The 27,039-nt window shown below is 33.5% G+C and overlaps 1 protein-coding gene across 1 annotated transcript; it reads right to left on the bottom strand.

Moving 5' to 3' along the window:
- Window positions 1-136: 136 nt before the first annotated feature.
- LOC115877441 lies at window positions 137-6,373 on the bottom strand. Its single transcript, XM_030893595.1, has 2 exons — window positions 6,095-6,373; window positions 137-365 (listed from the first exon to the last, which is right to left on the bottom strand). The coding sequence occupies exons 1-2, from the start codon at window positions 6,299-6,301 to the stop codon at window positions 189-191; spliced, it is 384 nt and encodes a 127-aa protein (XP_030749455.1). The 5' UTR covers window positions 6,302-6,373; the 3' UTR covers window positions 137-188.
- Window positions 6,374-27,039: the final 20,666 nt, after the last annotated feature.

Below are 27,039 nucleotides of genomic sequence, written 5' to 3'. Positions count from 1 at the left end.
CGCTTGCGTTCGTCGCTTGGTACTCGTCACTTCATAATCGAGCGATGTGCCATTGCATTTTTTTAAAAGTGAAGTTTCTCAAAAATCTCTATTATAATAGATTTGTGTATATTTTAAGTTAAAGAAAAATCATAAATCATAAATAGTTATTTTATTAAATATTGGATACAACAAGAAAACTGTATTGCCTATTTGGCATAAATGTAAATTTTAAAATCCATACCATGACTTCTAGCAGATTCGGTATAAATCCTAGCAAAAGGATGTTCGACACCACCTCCAATGATTTTAGCATGTCCTACATTCGAAGTTCTTAGATTTTTCACTTTAATGCAGTATATTATCTTGTCACCATAGTAAATCGACTAAAAAACGGTAGAATTAAATATTGATCCGAATATACAATACTTAGGATTAAGCATTGTAAAAAATTACACATGAAATATAGTTTTAATAGACGGAGGCTACATAAAAAACCTTATCATCGTTACATAATTTGCTAATTTTTCTGGCTAAGTATCCTTTTGTGTAGACATTATGAAATAGTCATGTCTGCCAGCGCGATCCGGGGGCTTAAAGCGGATGCGGCCCATGCGGCAAAAAGCCATCAGCATGGTAGATTAAAAAATTATACCGTGGGTAAATTTACGGTGAACAAGCAGTTCTAAAAAGTTTTCTAAAGTATACAAGAAAATGTTTAAAAAAATCCACGATTTTCAGCATATTTGTTTGCTAAAAAAACCTCATAGACGTGTTCTTGGGGTCGAAATACAGGTTGTTAATTTGTTTATTACTCGCGGCAAGAGCTTTATGGTAGTGATGGGTTGTTATTTAACTATCTGTTATTTTATAACAATTACTTATAAATAACATAACGCAACCGTTACTACTTCTAAAAAATAACAGATATAAAATAACGACACGTAGAGATCGGCCGCTCGTGAAACGAAAAACGAAGTCGGCGCTCTGCATCACCACGAAATTCTATGCTGCTCGAAGCAATTCCAAAAAACAACTATAAATGGAAAACATGTTATTTCGTCAACCATCGATACAGGCGGCGAGACAACGGACAACGGAGTGGGGAAAGCGCTACGGCGAACGTAGCTGCTTCGGTCGATACCGTCAATGGTCGTATTGGGTTTGCAACAGCTTAAAAATAATAGGATATGAAAGAAGCAGGTTTTTTGAAACAGTTGCGGGCATAACGCCTGGCGGTCGAGATAACAGGAGTGGGAAGGGAACGCTGCTACATCGGTCGATTGTCGATGGAGGCTCGCAACGGGTTGGAGAAGCAGTTATTTTAGATATGTTGTTTTTCAACCTGTTACGAGCATAACAGGGCGGCGATCGAGATAATCGGAGTGGGAAAGGAACGCTGCTGCTGGTCGATTGTCGATGGAGGTTCGAAACAGGTTGGAGAATAACGCATCAGTTGTTTTAGATATATTGTTTTTCAACCTGTTACGAGCATAACGGGCGGAGGTCGAGATATTCTGGCGCTGTATGTTTCAGTACTTACTTATTAAGTTTCAATATTTAGATATTTATTTATTCTGAAACATTTTCAGAATAATATTTCAAGATTTTTTAAAAATGTATACAGGGTGTTTTGAAAAATCTGGTCATTGATTAATCACGATATTGCTTAAAGCCCTTGACGTAAAAAGCTGATTTTTGGAAAACGGATTGACTTTAGGGTGTCGAGGTTCGATAAGAAGGGATTTTTCGAAACTCGAATTCTAAGGGGGTAGGGAAACTACTCACAAATATTAGAATATTTTTATTTAGGCTTAGGTACTTTTTCGGAAAAACTCTTAAAAACACGGCATATTTTTATTATGTTGTTTTACATATTTTAAAAGATTTTTAAAAAATATATACAGGATATTTCATAAAATATGACCATTGAGTAATCACTATTCTGCTTAAACTGCTGGACGTTTAAAGCTGATTTTTGCAAACGGACTGACTGTGGAGGGTTGGGGTTCATTTGAGTAAAGGAGGGGGTTTCTCGAATCTCAAATTCCAACAGGGGAGGTGAAAACACCCTCAAATATTACAATATTTGTTATTTAAAAAACGGTTAGTCTTGGAAAACGCCTGGACACACATAATTTATTTTGTTTTTACATATTTTGAAATTTTTAAAATCATACATGGTGTTCCAAAAAGTTGACTAATTGATTAACCACGATTCTCTTAAACTGCTCGACGTTAGAAAGCTTATTTACGACGAAAATATTGAGAAAATTTTATCAGTTTGTATGTCCAGTAAAATTCTTGTTTTGCTTTATCATCACCATGGAAATTATAATTTCGACGCGAACAGAGATGCGCTGGAGGTACACATAGTTTAAGTGTAAATTAATTCGAACTCTAGTGTGTGGTTGGTTTTACTTATGAAGATATTCTTTTACTTATACTTACTACTTGCTAGAAGACTACACATTTTCTTATATTGCTGCTGTTTTTTGACCGCAAATGGTAAAAATCATAACTAAGAGCTTCTCGCCCGTCGAGTAGAGATGCACCAATACGCACTACGCAATTCAGGATCTATGCGGATCGGAGGGCAGGGCAAGGTATTGAATCCTGCAATGTGGGTATAGACAGTGGCGGAATTTTGGCTTTTTACTCCTCTGCCAGATTTTGTAAGCAGCGCTTTATTGTAAATAACCACCGTTTTAGAAGTATTTTAGACTTAATCGATATTTAAATGTTTTTGACACCACAGGAAATACTACCTGCGAGGCAAAATCATTGTTTGCAGCTGCGTTGTGCCGCCACGGCGGTGACGTCTCATACTGCAGATGTTATGGTAAAATAAACAGTTATTTTTAAGCTGTTATTTTAAGCTGTTTTTTATAAATAACTATAACAGTTTGAACTGTTATCTAAAAATAACAGTTTTGCCCATCACTACTTTATGGTTGAAATATGGCAACGCGACGGGACGAGTAGACAGAAAACCCTATAAGTGCATGCGTTCTCAATAGGCAGTGTTGCCCAATCTGTTCCCCTATAAGTAACTGTCCAGTTAACAACCTGTATATCATATAATATATGAAACCCCATCATCAATGGCCAAAGAAATCGTTAGATTTAAATGAAATTTGGTATGTTGATAGATTGGACCAAGGCCAACTTGACCGTGTTTTTATAATATGTTTTGGTGATATAAATATTAATTTAATAGATAATGACAGCTCGCAAACCATACAATTTCAAAATGTAATCAAAACTTTTAATCTTGAGCAAATTATTTCTGTTCCTACTAGAATTTCATGTACTAGTTCTACACTTATTGATGTGATTTGTTGTAACACTGAATATGTCCAGGATTCTGGTGTGAAGGATATAAGTGTCTCGGACCATTTTCTGGTTTACGTAGTATTAAAATATATAGAAAGGAAGCCTAGTCAAACACCTATTAAATATAGAAATTTTAAAAATATGAATTTAACTAATTTTCAATCGGATCTTGAGAGTGCTCCCTGGGATTTAATTTTTGGTATGGATGATATTGACGAAAAAGTTACATTTCTGACTGATCTCATTCTAAGACTTTTTGACTGTCACGCGCCTATGAAATTAATCAAGTGTAAAAGATATGCATATAGTCCGTGGATAACAGACAATGTAAAATATATGAAAACGCTTAAAAACCAGGCATTAAATCGTTATCGTCGAACAAAAAATCCTGAACATTGGAATTATTACAAGCAAATGAGGAATTTAACAACATCAGCAATTAGATCAGAGAAAAAAGCATACCTTAACTATAAGTTTCAAACCTCCACAGCCAAGGAACAATGGAATGAGCTAAGACGACTTAATATACTGTCTAACAAAACTAGTAATATTCCAGAAAACCTACAAAATGTCAATGAAATTAATGGATATTTTACCCAAACAACAAAAACATGTAATATTCCTAAAAAGGATATCTTAGACTATTATAATAACAACAGTTTACTTCCTCAAAATTCTTTTTCTTTTTCTACTGTGTCAGAAGATTTAATATCTCATATTATTCTGGCTATTAGATCTAAAGCCTTTGGATCCGATGATCTAAATATCTCTTTGATATCTTTTTGTTGTCCTCATATAGTGCCTTATATAACTGATATAATTAATTCTTGTATTCAGAGATCTTATTTCCCAAAGTCTTGGAAACTTGCTAATGTGACACCATTACCAAAAAAAAGTAACCCCACAGAATTCAGCCATTTACGTTCAATTTCAATATTACCAACTTTGTCGAAAATATTAGAAAAAGTAATGGAAACCCAAATTCGATCCTATCTTTCAGTTACTAGTATCTTGCCCATTAAACAATCGGGGTTCAGAGCTGGTTATAGCTGTGGCAGTGCTTTGACTGATGTTGTTGATGATGTGGTGAGAGCCCAGGATAAGAATAATGCTACCGTACTAGTACTTCTCGATTATAGTAAAGCCTTTGATGTGCTTAACCACATACTTTTAATACTTATTTTAAAATACATAGGTTTTACAGTAGAAGCTTCATCGTTTATAAAATCATTTTTGACAGATAGATGTCAACGAGTTGTTTGGGAGAATAACTATTCAGAGATATTGAGTGTTTCATCTGGAGTCCCACAGGGTAGCATTTTGGGTCCTCTCTTATTTAGTATATATACCTCAAATTTTGTAGGGAGTCTTAAGTACAGTGGGTATCACCTGTATGCCGATGACACACAAATCTATATATCTTTTAATCAGAATCAAGCTGATGCTGCACATAGAAAACTTAACTCTGATTTGGATAGAATATTGAAAGTATCCTCGGATCATATGCTTGATTTAAATCCAAGTAAATCAACTGCTCTATTGTTCTGCGCGGAGAGTTACCGGGATATGATTATGGAGCATGTTAGACCTAGATTAGGTGATAATCTTATCTTATTTCAGAAGTCTTGCAAAAACCTTGGTCTAGTCATGGATAATAAACTAAAATTTAACGGACATATCACCCTCTGCTTGGCCAGAGCTTTTTCAAAATTAAAACTAATATATTCACAGCGGCACTTTTTATCACAAAAAACTAAAACAATCTTATGTGACACGCTTGTTCTATCTCATTTTAATTATCTAGATAATGTATATGGTCCATTTCTCGACTCAAAAGATAACAACAGAGTACAAAAAATCCAGAACTCTTGCGTAAGATTGATCTGCGGAATAAGAAGAAGACAAAGAGTGTCACATAAACTTAGAGAACTTAATTGGCTTAACATGTCCGAACGTCGTCTTTTGCACTCGGTATGTTTTTTCTATAAAATTCTGAAACATAAATGCCCACCTTATCTTTACAACAAATTACAATTTCGTACAGATGTGCATAACCTAAATATCCGCAGACAACATCTTCTAACCATACCCGCTCATAAAAAAGAATTCTTTAAAAAGTCATTTTCCTACCAAATTGCTACGTCAATAAATAAGTTCACAATTACTGATTTTTCGAGGTCTGTCCTGTCTTTCAAAAGAAAAATTAAGAATCAACTGCTCCCGGAATGAATTGATATAATTTTTAATTTTTTTTTAATCCTCTTGTGCTATTTTAAGTAGAAAGTTCTAAGTTTATTAAAGATTGTTGCTTTTTTGTGTCGTAATAATACTTTTTGTACGGTCTTTTTTTTTAGTTTTGTATGACCATGTTGTGCAAAAATTATATTATTATTGCCTTTTGTTTGGTAATATTGTTGTATATTTTTTTTTCGTGGCCTCAACAGCACCTTCGACTTTGAAGGAAGCTGACTGTGCCTTTTGTTCCAATTGTTAAAATAATTTATATATTATGTATTTTGTATGTGATTTGGAACAATAAACCTTTTTTATTATTATTATTATTATTATATATATATAAGGTTTCTTTATATTTTCTTTGTATATTTTTGGACAAAACAAATCAATGTAGTTAGGTAATTATTAAAGTACTATTAATTTATTAATTCTCAACTTTCCGCATTTAATAAATCGGAATAAACAGAAAATTGTTTATTTTTAATTTCGTGTGTTCACTTATTTCCCATTATTATTATGTTCACTTATTTCCATTATTACTTACTGTCTCACTCCTTTCGTAAAATGGAATGAATCTTTTCTCAATGTGATCAGTATAAACCAACTCATTAGCTGGTGTACTAGTACAATTTCCGTCTGTTATACTTGGACCATATACATTTTCTACCTTTTCTTCGGTTAATGATGATGAAGAAGCACATACAATCGTAGCAAATACAATAATCGTCAAACTAAAAAATTTTACTGTCATATTTGTGCTCTTGCTTTATTACTTTAACTTTTCTTCTTTAAAAAAAATGGATGCCTTGGTTTAAAATACTAAAGTCGATTAAATTATTGACTTTATATATAGGTATTTTAAAGTTTCTTATCACTAATAAATCATATACTTTGCATTAAAAATAAAATTGCATTTATTTGAAGTGGATTAAGACATTTTTTAAAACGTTTTTCATGGAAAGTGATTGCTGCTCGTCAATATGTAAGTAAAGTGTCAAAAATTATGACATGTATGGTTTTTTTCTAAATTTCAATTATTTCTAATTAAAATAATGAATAGTACTGTGGTAGTTGTGTGGAGTTGGTTCCTTGTGAAACATCGTTGAAATATTGGTACTTTCTTATTCGTATTCGGCGCCAGGCTGATGTCAAGTTGCCATATTTATTTATTTGTTTCCTGTCATTCGTTTTGACACTTTAGTGTTGTATTACGAGTGTTTGGTTTAAATGAGTTGTGTTGTGATACTTTAAGCTTAAAAATGTTTACTAACAAACCTTACAGTCGAACACTATTCTTTTTAGAACCTCTTTTAGTCCGAAGTGTACAAGATAGCTTAATAGCCGTAAAAAACTCATCGCAGCTTTATTAGCGGTAGCAATTTAAGTGCTCTTAAGTGCTGTTAAGAAGGTCAGTTTTGTTGATGTAAATATTAACTGTTATTTTTTTTCCTAAAATATTTTGATTAAAAAAAATATGTAAAAGTGGTGCCGATCAAGCTTAATCACGTGACTAAAAGTTTATTTGGTATGAACTATAGAAACTAACTGCCTCAAAACTTTGGACTCCCTATTTTTTTATTCTACGTAAAATTTTATTATTACTTTTATTATTTGCAGTGATTTGGCTATAACGTTATATAAATATCTGTTCTAAGAATGTCTTTCAAGAGGTTTATTTTTATTTTTATCAATTCGAAGAAAAAAAAATGGCCATATAATAAAAATGTATCTTTTATTAATTTTAAAAATTCCCCAATGTCTACTTAATTAATTTCAACTAAAAAAGATATTAATAATAAATAAATATTAACATTATCTAATATATAGATATATTATTTTGATGAAATGATTGATAATGTCAGTTCATCTGATCGATCACGTATAATCTTAACAAATAAAAACTCATGTTTTTAACATTATCTTACTATGTTTAAAGTGTCAATGTTATTTAACAAAGCAATCACAGTTACATTTGTTTACATTATTAGTGGAGACCTGCCGGTTGTGGGCACACTTGTGGTTTGCACCTATAACTTTTTTTTCAAGTCAACATAATGCAGTGATATGCACACCAATGGAAAGCTGGAGACCTTAGCTAACTTTTTCTTGAAGTAACTATATGGAATCGGACGAAAAAAAAATTGCAGCCACTTACAGATTTTGTGAATGATCTTTTTAACGTGAACTGGCAAAACATATTTAATATGACTAATATTGATCAGATGATTACTTTTTTTCAAAAAAATATAACAGACATATTTAATATACATGCACCACTTAAAACATCTAGGTTTTCTAAACCCCCCACTCCCTGGATTACCTCACAGAACATCTCTCAACTTTTATACAGTCATGTATACTTAAATTTTTTGGTCACGTTATGAGGAGGATACTGACTGTATGGAAAACCTCATTATACAGAACCAGGTTCAGAGGAAAGAAGACCAAGAGGCCGCTCGCCCTCCCGATGGATAGACCAACTATCAAAGATCACCCACAAGCCACTGCACACGCTTGTACATGAAGCACAAGACAGGGAATTATGGAAACAAACCTCACACATTACCTGACCACTACATTCCTCTTGTAGGAATAAAGACAGAGAGAGAGAGAAGGAACACCCTTCGTAGCTGCGAAACAAAGCAGAATTGGACCTTTATGTTGATATAACCTAACCAACAAGGTCGCACAACGCTCAGTGGAGCGAAATATGCTGGGAATAACCAAGAGAGACCGTAAAAGAATAGATTGCATACGACATATGACCCAAGTAATAGATGTCATTCGCAGAATCAAATCTCCGAAATGGCAATGGGCAGGACACCTGGCAAGAAAAACGGACAACAGATGGGCTACAAAAATTACATCATGGTACCCACGAAGAATTACGAGACCTAGAAGACCGAACCTGGGATGGGACCATGATATTAGGAAATTAACAGGGATAACTTGGGACCACATAGCAAACAATAGACAACAATGGGCCAACTACAAAGAGAATATCTAAATATGTGAGGGAGACTACACCATAATTGGAAATAGTTGAATAAGCTGAAAATGATAATGGTGATGATGAAAGAACAACTGCAACTATTCTTTATTAGATAGTTGTGAAATAAAACATTGCAAATAAAAAAAAATTGGAACTTTCATTAAAATTAAATTTTATTTAAAAATTGTTTTTAGGATTAGAAGCTAGATTGAAGGTAGACATAACATGTTCTGAAAGAACTTCGCTGCTTTCTAAGGGAGTGGCAGAGGTCATGAGGTGCTGTCTGCATATCTCATATTCTCGCTTTCCCTGGTCCTTCGTGGTCAATCCTAAAAGCTGGCTTAGATACTCTCTCGATCTGGAATTGAACCGATAGACAGATGGAATCTTTTTTCAATTATCTCAATTCACAAAATGGCCATCAAATTTCCCATGGGGAAAGACAAAAAGTTCTCTCTAAAGTTTATTTATTGAGACACTTGTATATACATAAAACTTACACCTAACCAATCCAAGTATGGAAATCTCGACGATATGGCATCTACTTATAGACCGCACCAGTGCAGAGATTCTTAGTGGATATCCTCAGGCTTCACTGTACTTTTTCTAAGCTCAATATTTTTACGATTTAGGATGTTTTACATTTGATAACGATCAGGGTAGGTGTGATCGAAACGTTGTTTAAGATAAAGTAAAAACAAATAAAAACAATGACAATCTAAAATTCTTTTAGTTTCAATTCTCAATTATCGTATACTACTATACTACCTTTTAAGAAACATAAAACATTGCGGTTTACTCGAAAAAGTATAAAAGCAGTTTTATGTGACAATTTTTAATCTTTTAACAATAATTATGTCTCATAAATTACACCAGCATAGTAAAAAGATTTTGGCGTTCAAAAACCCCGATCGGACGATTACAATGGCTTATTGTTCCAGTTGGTCTACAAAAACGACCGGCTTATTAATTTAAAGAAACCTTTTAAACTTTGTAACGGTACAGCGATACATTCAATATGGTAATGGAGAGTTTGTGTATGTTCCGGATAGCGCTCTGGTTAAGTGCAAAGTTTTAATTTGGACCGTATTTTATTTTGTTCTCCAACTTACTAAAATGGCTTGTCACAGAAAAACCTCAAAACAACCATAATTAATAAAGTTAGACATTGATTAATTTGGTAAATTTTAGGGAGGTTCTTGGTTAAGCATATTTATAAACTTTATTAAAAAAAACGCTTTGTTTTTTGTTAATACCCCGTTCACACTGAGCGATTTCTGTTAACTCAATGTCGATTTCGAAAAAAAATCACTTTGAACGGTGTCTTCGAAAAACATTTATTTAAGATTATCTTTATGGCGGATTGTCTTATTCAAAAAAAGTCCGTGTATGTCGACATTGGCATTTTTTCAATTCACTGGAAACAGGAAGGCTTATTATGGTTGTCCTCGTTCTTTGTCCGCACCCAGTCTCCTATACCAGTGCTCTGCACTAGCTTGAGCAGTTGCTTCATAGCATGAGAGCCTAGTTACTCTAGTTCTAGACTTGCTTTCCCAAATAGAAAGTATCGCTGGCGATCCAAAGTCTAGCAGTGACATATTATGTACTGTGTTGTTTTATGATCTTTATCGTAGGCAGCAACAAAGGGTTTCTTGATACAGCTTGAAATTGTTCAGGCAGAACTTAACAGTCATATTGTCAAGAGACCTGTCGTAATCCGCACTTTATCCAAGCTGAGTATTGGCAGTTCCTTTGTGGTTTTAGAATTAAGCGCGATTCTCACTATAACGTACCGCCATCGTCACGTCGAGCCGCTGACCACCACGGTAAATATTCTTAAATGGCCAACAATAATAATTTACACTACCCGTAACATCTCTGTCGCGTCGTGGCAACGTCCATCTCCCATTTACTTCATGTTTTATGTTGTCGAGACGGCGCGCCGGTGATGATACGTTATAGTGAGAATCGCGCCTTGTACTCCAATGCAATGGACGGTCTAATTTTCCCTGGTAGGTACAGTGTTTTACTGCACAACGATTATACATTTGGGTATTCCCAGTGGCACTGGACCAAGAGAGGATTCCGGCGATTCTTGCTGTGCTAGTTCGTCAGATTTTAGCAGAGAAACCTAATAAAGATGGAAGTCAAGACAAAAAATATCGTCCAATATGTTTAATTAATGCAAGCACCAAACTGTTAGAATGTCTTCTGAGGGATAGACTGGAGCAAAAATTGGAGGATGGAAACAGACTACATCCAAACCAATATGGGTTCCGCAGAGGCAAATCTACGATAGACGCGTTAAACATCGTTACGAGTAACGTAGACCGTATTAAAACGAAATCGTATAAGAACAGGGGATACGCGGCACTGCTTACATTAGACATTAAAAACGCATTCAATTCTGCCCGATGGACAGGAATTGTTGAACAATTAGAGAGCATGAAGATCAGTAAATACCTCATCGTTATGATTAAGTCTTTCTTGTCAAAAAGATATGTAATTGCAGAAAACGGCAAAAAACACAAGATGACGTGCGGGGTACTGCAGGGGTCCATTCTAGGACCGACCTTGTGGAACATCTTCTATGACCAGATCCTGAGGGTCGATATTGGACCAGGTAATCTACTGATTGCTTATGCGGATGATCTGGCTGTCCTGATCACCGCTCCGACCATCACTATCTTCGAAGAAAAGATACAAACAGCTGCCCTAACTATAACCAATAAGTTGGATAGAATGGACATACATCTGCCACCAGAAAAATCAGAACTAGTATATCAGTTCTGGTCGGACATCGCAAGACGACGAACTTAAATACCCAATTGGAAAATTGCCACATCAGACCTCAAAATGCAATAAAATATATGGGTGTTGGGCTTGATTCGGGGATGCGCATGACTACGCATGTCCTTAAAATCAGGGACAGGACGGTTGATACCATCAAACAGCTGACCAGAATCACTCCCAATATTAGAGGCCCCAGTGACGGAAAGAGGAGAATGCTTGCCTCGGTTGTGCATTCAATGATCCTGTACGCCTCGCCCATTTGGAGCAGGGCAACAGACTATAAATACTATGAAAAAGTCCTCGAGAAAATTAACAGAATGCTAGCACTACGCGTAGTGTCGGCGTATCGTACAGTTTCCACAGAAGCTGTTCTCGCTCTAGCAAAAATCCCCCCAATTATCCTACAAATCGAGGAAAGAAATTTAACATACAGCAAGATAATACTGGACAAATGGCAGAACAGATGGGAGTCATACCAGGGTCGAATTAAGATATTTATCCCGGACCTGAGGGTTTGGATAAACAACACGTGGACGAAAACGGATTACTACATCACCCAGGCGATGACGGTGCTTTTGGAGAGTACCATTCGGAGACTAGAGCATCGGCGGAACAAATATGCAAGGTTAAAATAACAAGGGAAAATGTCGGCGAGCTTATGATGGAAAGTAGAGAGAACTGTGAAGCAATCACCAGGATGATAAGAGCCATCATGCCTAAAAAACAGGAAAATGAAAAGTTAAAAATTTGGCAGACACAGACCAAAGTGGCGAAACAATCTTCAGTCTTGAAGTAAAGCCGCAAGGCGGTTCCGAGATTAGAGAGGTAACTCTACAGATGGGTTTTTAGTGGGTATGACTTGGGTGAGAGGTGACCCCCACACTCTGGCTGTAAATGGCTTTTCCCACTTTTTCACACAAAAAAAAAGTTCGTCAGATTTTTCATTGCTTTGCAAGTATGGCCTGGCATCTAAAATAATTTATTTTTATTCCTATCAAATTTTTCAGGCCTCCCTAGACGAGTCTCAAGAATATATTTGGGCTCATGGGTGCCTTAAGTGCGACTGTTTGAGGATACTGATTAACTTACATGAGTAAGATATTCTATTGTATACTGTCGCGCATTGTCGAATGGAGAAGATTTCTGCCTGGAAGAATTTGAAAATATATCTCTTTTGGTAGAGGTCTTCCAATAGAATCGCCAATCATTGAGTATCCTGTTTCCGTCTCTTTCTCCAGAAACAATGCACTATCAATGGATTGCTAACATTGGTAAAGTACTTAGTTGTCTGTAATTTTTTCCTACTGTATAGGGTGATTCACAACGATGGCACGTTAGACGTTCATGGAGAACCGGCTATTGTTTTTTTTTTGCAAATTTGGATTTTTACATAGACACCTGCTCCATCTATCTAAAATATTTCAGCGTCACAATGGTGCCGCATCATTTAAAAAGTAATATTTCTTATTTTAAGAACGCATCTTTCTAATTTTAGATGGAACACCCGGTATAACCTTCCGACTAAACCTTCCGACTTCTTAAGTAGAGGTCTCTTTCAAAAATTTTGTTACTATTACAATTTTATAAATTTAGCAAGTAAAGTCTAATTGATACTTATAAAGTTTGATTTGGTTTGAATATTTGTCATGGTAACGGTGTTCTAGCTAAATGGTTTGTTTCCGCAATATCCTTGCGAGAAGATTTACAACGCTTTCAGATGGAGCGGAGCGTCCGCGACTTCGAGCAAGTACCATGAGTTTATACAGGGTGACAATTTGAAAACGAACAGTATTTAATATTTCCTTTACCGGTGATAGTATAGTCTGTTTTTTTTTCTCAGGTAAGATTTCGACAGACGATGACAGAAAAAAAGCAGATGACTTCCATACCAATCTATTTATTTCACTAAAAAAAGTTTCTAATATTTTTTAAGTTAACTATGGATGGGTTTATACATAAATACGTCATGTGTCGTCTCTTGCTGTTTTTAACCAGGTTTATTGGTTTATTGCAATAACGACAGATCATATTTCAATATTATTGGCTTGACGCAACGATGAACGACAAACGGACTGCGATGCGTATGAACTCGACTTAAGATTTTTGAGAATTGTCAAACTCTTGCCAAATTATAGGTTATAATTTTGTGTCAAATTATGTCAAATAGAAATGATAAATATTTTGCATTTTGCATTTTGGACTGTGTTGTTACTTGTGTTTCGTGTTTTTTTAAATTAAGTGGAGGAAAACTCTAGGGAAAATTAAGTGTTGACCCAGACCATAGTTTACAGTTAATATTCGGTGCCCAGAGACCGCCAGAAACACAGTTTGCCAGAGACTATGGCCAGAGAGTTGTATTAGCCACAAATAAAGTTGTATACTATCTCGTATATGGTACCAAAAACTGGAGTATCTGTAAAATAACATCGCACGATAGGTAAATAATACATTTTAGTACTGCAAAAAAAATAAAGATTAAAGTTAATTAACCAAGATTAGATTTTTTCACTTTTATACATTTTTTTCACAATATTTTGAAGTAATCACTTGTCACTCAAAATTTAAATATATTAATTATACGTTCCAATTGTACCAACATTTCTCTGTAAAATAAAAAAAAATCTACTTTGAAATTGAAATGACAGACACATCTATCACTGTCAAGGATTTTGTCGTTAGACAGACTATATGAAAATTTGGCGAAACACGTCAATTTACATATCAAGGGGGACAATTTTTGAGGCATTTGTTGTCGTGTTACTTTCAACTCCTTGACTTCCAGGGCACTCAATCCTTGGCATTTATTGACAAAAAAATCTGCTTTCTAACACTAAAACTGCAAAAAATAATGTAAATTATGCAAAAGTATAAATGCAGACCGAAAATTATTGTTATATAAAATAAGAAACGTGTACCTAATAAAGAAAAAAAAATACTAAAGAACATCTTTTTTTCATGATTCCCGGCGGGCGCTAATTCTACGATAATCACCGCCCTCCGCCTCGGAAAAAATGCGACTTTTGTGTGTCGGAATATTTAAGCATGGGAGAAAAACGATCCCTCAGGCCAGATTAATTTTACTTTACACGTCCCGATTTAATAAATTCCCTTGTTATCTAAATCCCCGATGCAAATTAGATGTTGCTTCCCCTGATTTCCTTTCTGCTTTTTCTTTTCTCGTCTTTTTTTTTGTATTAAAGTTAATGAGATTAGCTTGTTTCCTTATTATGTCGACATAGGAATCAGTGGAATGTTACATCCACCACACTAATTAATATAAAGTTGAAAAAAAATTAGATATATTTTAGTAAGTTTCTATCGTATATACAGGGTGCTATAAATTGGGGGTACGAGCATTGGCATCTCGGTAATCGTTATAGATCCGAACATGGTTAAATTGGGGCAACGTTGCGCTTTGGGATGTTCGCCAAGATGCTATGAAAAAAGTTTTAAAAATTTCATTGCTCAGTTTCTTGGAAAAAACATTTTTTTTTTAATTTTTTCCTGTCGTTACTTTTTAGAAAATCAAAAAGCTAATTACACATTCATTAGGACTATCTGATTGACACATTCATTAGGACTATCAGTATTTTGAGATTTTCAAATTAGCTGATAATTTTTGAGATACAGACGTCAACTTAAATTTTTTAAATACGGACCTGCATTTTTTATTTCAGATTTTGGAAGAACTCGTCCTTCTGAGTACAATGATGTGCCACACATATGTATTTATAGTTTCTTTTTGGTTTTGGATAACTTAACAACAACAAAACTATTTAATTATTATTTAAAATAATTTCAAGTTCGACTCTGGTTTTTTAAATTATTTAATCTGATTATATTTATCGCAACAATAGTGATCGACGCTAATTAACATTAAATTAAGAAAATAGAGCCATTTGGAAGATTCAAATAAATAATTTCCAGGTCAGCAATTTGAAAATATTATTTTTAACTTTTTTTGTTATGAATTTGAAATCTCAGTGTGTGTTCTAATAATATGCTATTGACTTATTAATCGTAGTTGATTATAATAAATTAACTTCTACAAACTAGTTACTAATGCTCTACATGTTCGAAAGGTTACCACCCTCCCTAAGGCACAAATTTATATTTCGTTCAATTTTATTTTTATACTTTTGAACTTTCTTCTATACTTTCCAATGCATTTTGTACTCTTTATTGTAAACTGTTGAGATGTTATTGGATTTTCTTCACTTTTACAAACAGCCATCACGATAATGGCCTCCCCGCCCCTTGGAATAGAATCTTGTGTCAAGGGTACGCCTCGTCTCTCGCTGCATATATATGCCTCTTCATATATATATATACGGGGATAATATAATTATCGCTCTTGTTTATATATATTTTGTTTATAGTTTTTTTTTATTATTTTATTGCATTTTTTTTTTTTTTTTTATATATATATTAATATTGTAGAACTTCAATCTATTTCAATATTGTAACGGAACATTGAATAGATTAAAATATTTAAAAAACAGAGCCGGACTTGAAATAGTTTAAATTAATTTTTATTCAAATGTCCGAAACAATAAAAGTATTAACTGTGCTATATCATTGTACACAGGAGACCGAATTTCTTTCAAACTGAAATAAAAAATTTGCAGGTTTCTGTATTATAAAAAAAAAAAAGTTGGCCTCTGTATCTTCACAAATTATAAGCTAACTTGAAAATCTAAAAATACTATTCAGAGTAGGCCCTTAATAAAGTCGGCTATGAGAATGCTGCAATTTGGTCTTTTTGATTTCAAAAAGTAACCCATGAGGAAAAAATAACACTTTTATTTTTCGAAAAAATCGTTTTTTTTTTTTTAAACTCACCTAATCTTAGTGCATATCCCACAGCGCAACTTTGCCCCACTTTATGTTCGTATGTCTTGACTTGAGATACCAATGCTCGTACCCCGAATTTGTAGCACCCTGTATAGTCATTTGTCCATCATCGAAAGCATCCTTGTCCATTGCAGTTGTCGTTTACCAGGGGTGGCTGGGGAAGTGGAAACCGGCCCGGGAAAAACAGACAACCGGCCTAAATCCACAAAAACAAAATGACATTAACGAAGAGTAACTATTTTATTTATTATTACAAAACAAAAACTAAAAAAAAAAACATATTTTACATAAAAAATGGGTAATATAGTTGAACCCCAGAACCACGCCTATGAGGGTTTTTTTTTTTTTCGAAAAAATACTTTTTATTAAAAAAAAAAAAAAAAAGTTGTTTTAAATTTATTTTTTAGTTTTTAGTTAAAAAACATACCAATTTGATCTTGAATAGGCTACGTTTTTGAGTCACGATTTTGAGGGACTTTAAGACTTCCTGATATATGCAGTTCAGCAGACCCAATCCTCTGTGTCGGAAGACATTACTTTTAGTTTTCGCGGTATTCTACTTTTCTTACACTTGTAAAGAAAAATCTCTCTTTTCTGCTACAGCAGCAGCCTCCTCGTGTACACGTGTTTTAACTGAATGAACCGCGGTCGCCGTTAAAACTGCAGCATTTTTAGGTTATTATATATAGTTCTTATCACGAAACTTTTCCTCTCTATACTTTTTGTACATTTGACATCTTGTAAGATAATGCATGGACTCAAACGAAAAAATCTAGGCAATAGCCTATGCAGTGGATAATAAATATGTTTTTGATGTATGTATTGTTACAGTCCATAATAAGAATTTTGGAAATTTTCGAGTACATGATTAATATTTTATTATTCAATCTAGTTTAAACTTATTTAACTCATTCTTCTGCTGCCCAGTAATTTTTTTGCAATTCATTTTGCGACATTTTGAACAACAATTTAGACTTTGGCTTTTAGTTGTCAGACTTGGCTTTTAGTCGGTCCCCAATTCAAGCGAGCATATATATGTTTTCTCGTCAACCGCAGAGTTGGCGTCAAATTCGTCTACCTTCTTACAAAGGGGAGCTCGAAAAAAATATTGCACCGAAGCCCCCAGTTGTTTATCCTCTGTCGCGTATTCTTTAGTTAATTGAACAATTTTAAAGAATCGAAAGGGGGGGGGGGGGGGTTTTTTTTTTTTAAAAAAAAAATTTTATCTATTGGCTATTCATTCATTCTTTTTTTTTTGGCTTTTTTTTGCCCAAGGGGTTTATTCCCCCCCCCCAGTTTCATATTTATTAGTTATTAATAAAAGAATATTGGGTAAAACTATACAGGGTGAGCGTTAAACAAGTGCAAATATTTTCAGTGGTGGTATATTTCGACCCCAGGCTTTTAGTACACGTCTATGAGTGTTTTGGCAAAAAAAGATTTTAAAAATCGAGCATCTTCTTTTAAATTTTCACTTATAATATCACAAGAGCTTAAATTATTTTCGGAAATTTTTTTGAGGGCACGAATATTTTGAAAATTTTCCTAAAATATTCGTGCCCGAAAAAAAATTTCCAGGAATAATTTAAGCTTGCGTGGTATTCGGTAAGAAAATTTCACACCTAAATTTGAAAAAAAAATATTATTCCAACATACATTTAAAATAATTTCAATTTGTTTAAGTTGCCAAGGCTATAAGGGCCTAATAACTCAAATGGGTAAATATTTCCAATATATTAGAATTGTAGTTCATTCACATTATAATTGTAGATCTTATGTTTACCTTTTCAAATGTCAAAAAATTTCCACTAAAGTTCGTGGCGCCTCGAAAAAATTTCGGAAATTTTTTCAGTTGCCATGTTAACTAGTCAAACATTAACGCATGTTATTGGTTGAAAAATAGAGGTGTGACAATTTCCTTCATATTTTTAGAACAACTTGAACTGTGCGTGCGCGCAAATTTTCCCACAGTATAGTTCTCTGTATATAATCTCTGATATTACCATAGTTACGGCACTAAAGAGATGCAAATACAGAAAATTATGAGGTGGCTCAAATTTAAAAAAAATCATTTTATTTTTTTAATTTCCAACTTTAATATCCTCGATTGGGACTTATATCGAAACTCTCGATAAAGAAATATATTTTATGTTTTTTTATTGATATTCTTACACAGCCCTGAAAATATTTTTTTTTTGACATTTTTTGTCATTCTGTTCAGAGTTATAAAAAAGATGATATTAAAATTTATAAGTGTCCCAGAGAAAAACATTTTTTTTTTTTTTATTTATTTTGCAAATGTGTTTATGTTTTAAAAGCAACACTGACGATTATACTGATGAAAATCGATTAGTTAGTTATGGAGTCACTAAGGATCTTACGTCACTTAGTTAGTTAGAAGGGTTTTAACCATTTAATTTCTGCTAATCCAATCTTTTTCGAACTCTGATCGGGACCGGCCAACCGGCCCACCGGGAATTTCCCGTTTTCCCATATGGCCCATCCACCCCTGTCGTTTACTCTCTCGCAGTAATGGACCTAAATCACTATACTTATTATTCAGATAAGTGGTATTATTTCATGACATTTATGGTCACTTGTTGTGACGTTTTAACCTCAATTTTTCCCAACTACTTGATCCCTCGGAACTGACCTAATAAGGGGATTAGTTACCGCTCGCTGCTGTACTTTAGCGCATTGTAACGAGAAAAAAATGTAAAAAGGGTTTTAGATTTCGGCTCCCTTTTTTCCCCTTTCTATCATGGCGCGCGAGGTCTCTGTTACGTCGTCCATTTTTGAATTGAAAAAAAAAGTGGCTCTTATGTTCGTGCATATCCGTTGAGATTTTTCGGAGAAAAAAGGCTGGCGTAGAGTAAAATCAGCCAAAAGAGCCCTGTTCAACGTCCATAACCATTGTGCGGCATTGTACGAAATGTAGGTTTAATGGTTGTAAAAGGCTCATTTTTAAATTCCATTTGGAAAAATAACTTCCGAAGAATTACTACCTGATAAAAATATTTCCTTTTAAATGGCAATCTTTTTCTGTTTCGTAAAATGGACGTGAATTTTATAGTAATACGATTTAGTAGCGGTTTGTAAAGTAGAATTATGTAAAGTAAGAATAAATATACGAATTATAAAGTTTATCATCGTTTATTTGTTATTACCGGGTGCGTCTCAAAGTTGCTCACCCCTCCGTAATATATCTTTTATTTTTCAGATTAAAAAAACGAGATTTTGGTATGTTGTATGATGACATTTAAAATTTAGGATTGATTGACGTATTTAATTGTTTTTTGGTTCACTTCCTGTTTCATTCGGAAAATGACTATAACTTTTGATTTTTTAATATGGCACCCTCGGTATTTTTTTATTTATTCGATAGAAAATGCACTCTGAATAGAAGGCGTACCATTATGTCAACTTTTGACATTTCTCGCTTAAAACAAAATTGTATTTTAAAATTCAATCTAGAGTGCGATGGTTATGTTAATAACACTTACTCATTAATCAAGGAATCTGGAAAAATGATTGATTGTCTAATGTTTTAAGTGTCTTCGCCTGGCCAGTTAGAAAATGCTCAAAATCGTATTAATTTTAATTATATTCTCAATTTTTTTTCAAATGGAACGGAGGGTGGCTCCATTAGCACAATTTGGAAAAGCGTTTACATACCGCAATAATGGAGGAATTCACTATACTAATTAGTAGTATTATTTTACCAGTTTGGTTACTTGTTTGATGTTTTAACCCTAGATTTTTTCCAACTACCTTAAACCTGAAAACCTTAACCCGTTTAACTAAAAAATAAATAAATTAAAGGACTTAATTTGTACAGGGTGGGTGAAATGACGCTTTTTAAGGAAACACCCCTATTTCGTATAGGAGATAGACCGAAACTAATATCGGGTGTTGGCGACTCAATTTTTCATCAACATGATGGTGAAAGCCGCAAATAGATATCTGTTACCATTTCGGAGTTACGGTGTTCTTCAAAAAAATGTGCATTTTTTGAAAAGTCTCTGTACTTTTTGGTATGGACAATTTGTGTATTTTTAGGAAATATTTTCAACAGTCCTTTTACTGTAGAATTTAATGTGTTTAAGTATATTTTTTTAATTAATAGTTAATTCTCATTGAAAAATTAAAAATTTTAATTCATTGAAAAAAACTTAAAATTACCTTTTCAAAAATATAGCACACTTGATATTTTGCTTAATTTCTCTTCGAGATATTATTATTCCTCTTCGAGAGATTATTGTGAGCAGCAATGTAAACCAAAATAATATTTGAAATGAGAGATGCAGAATTTTATAACAATTGAAACTATATTTAATAACATCAACATATTTAAACTATATCTAATAACAATAAAAGTAAATAAAAAACCAAGACATGAGATTTTGCTACAGGTATTCGATATGTCGACCGTCTTCTGTTATGGACAGATGGGACCGTTTTTGAACATTTCTCGCGGAATTCATAAATTTAGTCGGGGTGAAAGATACCCTCGCATAACCGCTAAGTACTTCTAATTCTTGTCTACATTATACAGGCAATTTAAAAATAAGAACATTTATTTTTCCGCAAAAATAAAGATCCATAGGCGCTAAGTTCGGCGGCCTCGACGGCCAACGGCTGGGATCTTGGTTAGCTATTCAATTATTATTTTTGAAATTGACTGCAAAAATTTGCTGATAAGTTCAGCGTTTTGAGGCTGTGCCTCATCTTGCTGGAAAAATATGTTTTGAGTTGCGTTAGGAACAGATCATCAATAAGGGGTCCAAAGCCTACTAGTTAAAAGTGGCGAACTTTTAAAAATTCTGTATTTCGAAGGGGACTATAACAAACTACCAAGTGTGCTATATTTTTGGAAAGGTAATTTTAAGTTCTTTTCATTTAATTACAAATATACAGGGTGTCCCAAATAAAAAATCAATTTTCTGTTGATATCTCTTTAACTGATTATTAATTTAAAAAAAATATACTTAAACCATTAAATTCTACGTAAAAAGGTGCTTTGGATTAGCTTGGCGAAAAGTTAAAGCGATTTGTTAAAAATTCACATTTTTGAAAAACACCCCGTAACTCGGAAACGGTAACAGATATCGATGTGCGGTTTTCACTATCATGTGTTTGATAAAAATTGAGCTCAGACAACGATATTAGTTTTCGTCTATCTCCTACAGAAAAGAGTGTTTTCCCTTTAAAAGCGTCCAATTTGACCCACCCTGTACATTCTAAAAATTAAATCGAAATTCCTTTGAATAAGAAGACTAAGGAAGGAGCATAATGCTATCCATGTATTCATGCATGGTGGGCGGAAAAACCGCCATAAAATCACTCTAGGGTGGGGATCCTTGACAGTTCTGTTTGACGATTCATTTGACACATTTGAATTTGATTTGAAATTTTGTGGATTTGGCAGTCTTTACGGAGCTTATTTTATGTTATTTATTATTTATTCTACTATTGATAGTTGTATAAAGGTAGTAAATCTAGATGGAAATTGTGGCAGTACTTAAATTAACAGTGACACTATCGCAATTTATTGAAAAAGACTCTAAAATAGTTGGTTGTGTAGCGTGCGGTAGATCTCGGCAAAAATGGAGTGAAATAATGGAACAACTTTTCGCTAGTAAGTGACTATATAATATACATACGTGTAGTAAACCGATCATTTATGAAATTCACTTAAATTAACTAAATTATATATTTTTCTCGCATTTTAGCTTTTATTTATTACTTGTCAAAGATTAGATGTCAAAGAATTTAGATACGTTAATTTGACTTACTGCTTCAGTAGCGTATCGGATGTTTGTGTTAATAAATACTTATTATAACTTATCTATTTTTATTAGAATTATATATTTTTATAACAATTTTAATAACTACCTACATTTATTCACAACGTAAAAGAAAACAACAAATTATTATGTCTACCCCACGTCTACCCTACATTATAGTTTTACATTTTTTAAATAAAATTAGAACGACATTGATAAACCGGAATTTAAGTCGGCCATATTTGAGGCCCATCGCGGTGTACCTAAGATTTTTGATATGCTCCTTCCTTAGTCTTCTTATTCAAAGCGAAATTCTGAGAATTCGAATAATGAATTGAATAATGACAAGACAAGTGACATCTGTCTAAAAAACACAGCGATTTAGAGTGACAATTTCGTTAGATGTAGTAGTATCTTAAAAAGTACCCAAGTAGCATAGAAAGGAGAAAAAACCATTGACCACGGAAAATTAACCACTATTTGGTTGAATTTTACTTATATTTAACTTAATAAGTTTCTTGTAGGGAATAAAGTGCGAGAAATCTAAAAATGAGGTAAACTAGTGAGTAATAACCTAAAATTATGCCTTTGAAAAGTAGCAACGTTGGAGTTAGCTGGCATTGTTAAAAGCTAGTTATTAATAACCTATTGAGGGCATTAAGACTACAGGGACTTAAAGTAGGTCAAATGTTACTTTATTATAACCTCAAATTTGTCTCGGGGGTCGAAGGCATTGTTTGGTTTTCAAGTTATGTTAAAATTTAGTTGTTAATAACTTTAAATGGGACCTTATTTGGAGGAGTTCAAATTAGGTTGAAAATTTAATTTATTTCGACCTCATAAGTCGCTATTATGCTTCAAAGATAAAAGTAGCTTAGTTTTTTGACTTGGAAGAAAGTCAGACATACGGCAGGTTAAAAATTACCTTTTTTAATTTCCTCGGGGTGATTTTCGTTTAAAATAGTTTTCGAGGGATTATTACGTCATAGCATATTACCTTGTTCCCACTGGTGGGGAACGAAAGAATATTCAATGCGTTTCTTTTTTATTACCGACACAATCTTAAACGTGTCCATTATGTGCAATAAAACAAAAGTCCTCTATAATAACACTCACAATCCTAAAACACAAAACTTTTTACAAATAATAAGCAAAGAAAACTAATTTGGTTTTCTAGTTAGTTAGCGTTCTAGTTTAGGCCAGTTCGGTAATTGCATCGGCTAGCAAAAGGATAAAAATTTGACATTGTCACGTGACTCTCAATAAATATTCTCATTTTAGGACACATGATTACTGTGAAAAGTTAATCGGATTGCTCGAAGATGTAATTACCGAACTTAGCATAAAATATAATTGTCAACTGTCACTCAAAGAATATAAAAGTTTTCTGTTTTACCAGCGATACTCCAAAAGTCAGGCCTTTGAGAAATGAGCTTCGACCTAATATAGCCCATTTTTTAACTTGCACCTCGAAGAAAAAATACCTTAAGCAAGAAATCTTGACCTTTGAGGTTATTAATTTAAAGAAATCTTAACCTAATAAAAAGAAAGCGGACTTTAAGGTTTTAAAATTATGAAAAACCTAACTTCATAGACGAATAGTTAAAAACACCATTAGCGGCCATTTTCTTATCCAATTTGTTTTCAAAAAATATTTTTTTGTCATACGCTCCCAAAAACAGCTATTTTACGGACTCATTTCAGTCCGTAAAATGTTTCTTTTTCGGCCTAGGCCGTAAAGGTCGTCATGGCAACCTTTATGGACTAAAATGTCTAAATTCGTTATTTGGTTGTTTTATTTTGTCATTCGAAATTTGTCACAAAATCACATAAAATTATACATATATTTATAATTAAATTATTAAATACTAACAATATCAAAAGCTAAGTTATTTAGTTTAAAGTAAGTACCTAGGTACCCTATTTAAAAGAGGCTTTTAAATTAAAATATTCTTAAATTACAGTCACAAACATTCAAACCATCGTCAATTTGGTCGAAATATTCCATGCTGAGAGCAGTGTTAAGTGTTAAAGAAGATATTTATATTGACAAATTTCCAAAACTTATTGCTTTTTTGAAGAGGAATTCGGTTGGTTACGAGCCTAAAAAGTCTAAGGTTTTGTCCATAAAAGAGATCGGTGATTTTTTGGCCACGGCTAGTGATGAAACTTATTTACTTACTAAGGTAAGTTTGCGATAATGATTTTTAAAATATATAGATGGTTTCTTATTCCATTGTATTTGATTTTTAAATTATTAAATACTAACAATATCAAAAGCTAAGTTATTTGGAAAAATAAAAATGAAATGAACAATTTTGTGCATTTTGAAAACTTGCATCTGCAATCGAAACGACTCCTCCATTGGCAGGTAAATTTACTTTCTGATGAGGTGGAGTAAATGCGAACGATGATGTACTTGGTAATACATCCGTGGAAGTGGTCGCGATTTTCTTTTCCCCCATTAGCAGTTTGCAAACTTTCTTCTTTTTCTCAATAGATTCTTCTATGTAACCTTCGGCCACTGTGGACGACCTAAATAATTATTGTTGTTTAGAACAAGATCGGAAAATATTAAAATTTTTACCTCCAACCTCCTAGGCGTTTCAGCGATGTAAAATCCACATCTGCATCTGCAGCAAGAGTAGCAGAACTACGTCGGAAACAATGACCTGTATATTCGTTTGGGTTCGACAACTTTAAAAATGCTGCTACAATCGATGGCATCTTCCCAAATGAATGAATGCCGACTCGTTGCACGGTGCATTTTCCTTTACGATAAGAGATGAAGACATAATCATGTGGTACATTTTTTGGCCTAAGACAAGCATATTTTCTATACAACTCAACTGGATTGACAACGTTCCCTTCGTTCACCACCGGAAACACTCTTTTGATATTAGTTTTTGTATCCGCAAGGGTAACTAAAAGGCAGCTGTTGTCTTTTTCTATGATGTCTTGCACTCGTAGAGAGTACAATTCTTCTCTTCTACATGCTCACAAAGGCCAATGACAAGAGCTACCTAAAATCAAATACAATGGAATAGAAAACCATCTATATATTTTAAAAATCATTATCGCAAACTTACCTTAGTAAGTAAATAAGTTTCATCACTAGCCGTGGCCAAAAATCACCGATCTCTTTATGGACAAAACCTTAGACTTTTTAGGCTCGTAACCAACCGAATTCCTCTTCAAAAGCAATAAGTTTTGGAAATTTGTCAATATAAATATCTTCTTTAACACTTAACACTGCTCTCAGCATGGAATATTTCGACCAAATTGACGATGGTTTGAATGTTTGTGACTGTAATTTAAGAATATTTTAATTTAAAGCCTCTTTTAAATAGGTACCTAGGGTACTTACTTTTCGTGGAAATAATTTAGCAATACATCTTCATTTACAACGAATACGCCATTTTTGTCTTTCCATTCATTAAAACATCATATTCTTTCTGGTAAATGGCACGAGACTTCACAGGAAGTAAATCCAACACGATTTCTTTGGCCTTATTAGCAATATGTTCGGGATTTTGGAACATTTTAAAATTGTTGATGAATTTGTGTGATTTTTGTGACAAATTCCTTCGAATGACATGTCAAAATGCGATGAAATAAACAAACTCGTTACTAAGATATGAATTTATAAGCCAACTTTTTTCAAAACATTATAATTTCAAATATGGAAAAATTTGCAAATATGCGTTCTAAAAAACTGTAAAAAGCGTATGACAAAAATAGTGTATGTACACGTGCCTTAAATTATGTTTTTTAGGACTCATCTACTATTTCGGACTCGGCTAACGCCTCGTCCGCAAACAGTAATGATTCGTCCTAAAAAACATCATTTTAGGTACTAGTTACATAAATAGCTATTTTGTGATATTGTTCTAAACTATTGAGAAAAATAAACAGACGTTTATGTATAATACTACATACCACAAGTTAAATTAACTAATTAAGAACTTTTAAAGAGTACCAAGGAAGTTAGCTGAAAAGAAGTTAGGTTAGAACCTTGAAAGTAACAATTTATTCTAAAATTAATTGTTGAAAATACATAAAATCTTAATTGCACATAATTTTTTAGGGCCTATCATATTTACATCTTACAGAAAAATTTTCTCCGCAGACATAATTATCTTGCGAATCCAGTAATCCACTTCTTACTAATGTAAATACCTTATTTACATTTACTAGGAAGTGCATACATGTAGGTTTTCATCCATATTGTACTTGTTTGTCTTCCTGATTCATTATTGGGAAATTCATTTACATACACATATTAAAAAGAAACATACTTTGCCTTATTCTTTCTCTTTCTTTCCCATGTTAAAATGTAGGTAGTATAAATTAGGACTATTTTTAGTAAAATTTACCTCTATTTTACCATGTTATGACCTCAGGTCGGTTATTTTTGACTTTATAGCCCATATTTCATACAAGACATTATAACCTGTTAACCTGTTTTTAACTTCCAAATTACTTTAGTTTTATTCCCCACTTTGGGAATTTTAACGTCAATTCTTGGAAATTTCGACCAATTTCCAGTTGGTCAATAATAGTCCAGGTGGTTAATTTAACGTAATTTTAACTTCAAATGTTTGTTGGGTAAGCATTCATAAAAAGTTAGTAAGAAGTTTCACTTCAAATAAGCGCACATAGTGCACACACAATTTTTTTTGAATTGAACATTTTGCTCTATCAATTAAAGGATTTCTTGGATATACCACCTTGTATAAAAGTTAACTCTATGTCCTCTAAGTTTGAAAACGACCAAGCAAGCGGCCAAAGAGCGCGAAAGCCGAGCAAAACGGAAATCTCATCCCTGAAAAGGAAAAGTTACGCCGGTGGAGCACTTGCGCTGCAGTATGTCGAGCCCTTAATCGTACCCGGCCACGACCAAGCGCGCTTCCTGTTGAATTGAATCGAAAAGGGGACGCGAAGAAACTTGGACCAACTTCCGCTTTAAACCGAACCCGACATACATATATCTGTGCTGGAAAGTTTCGATAGGAGAAACAGAATAAATTTAACATTATTTTAAAAGATCTATTTCGGTAAAGA

This window comes from Sitophilus oryzae, unplaced genomic scaffold, assembly GCF_002938485.1.
Source record: "Sitophilus oryzae breed Bouriz unplaced genomic scaffold, Soryzae_2.0 scaffold_1492_pilon_pilon, whole genome shotgun sequence".
NCBI lineage: Eukaryota > Metazoa > Arthropoda > Insecta > Coleoptera > Curculionidae > Sitophilus > Sitophilus oryzae.
This window is presented reverse-complemented; position numbering and strand designations above follow the sequence as displayed.

Bases quoted from the DNA above. Each gene is read 5' to 3' on its own strand.
- LOC115877441 (XM_030893595.1), bottom strand. From the start codon at position 6,301: ATGACAGTAAAATTTTTTAGTTTGACGATTATTGTATTTGCTACGATT. The intron at 366-6,094 runs GTAAGTAATAAT...ACCGTTTTTTAG, and splicing joins TTTACGAAAGGAGTGAGACA to TCGATTTACTATGGTGACAA.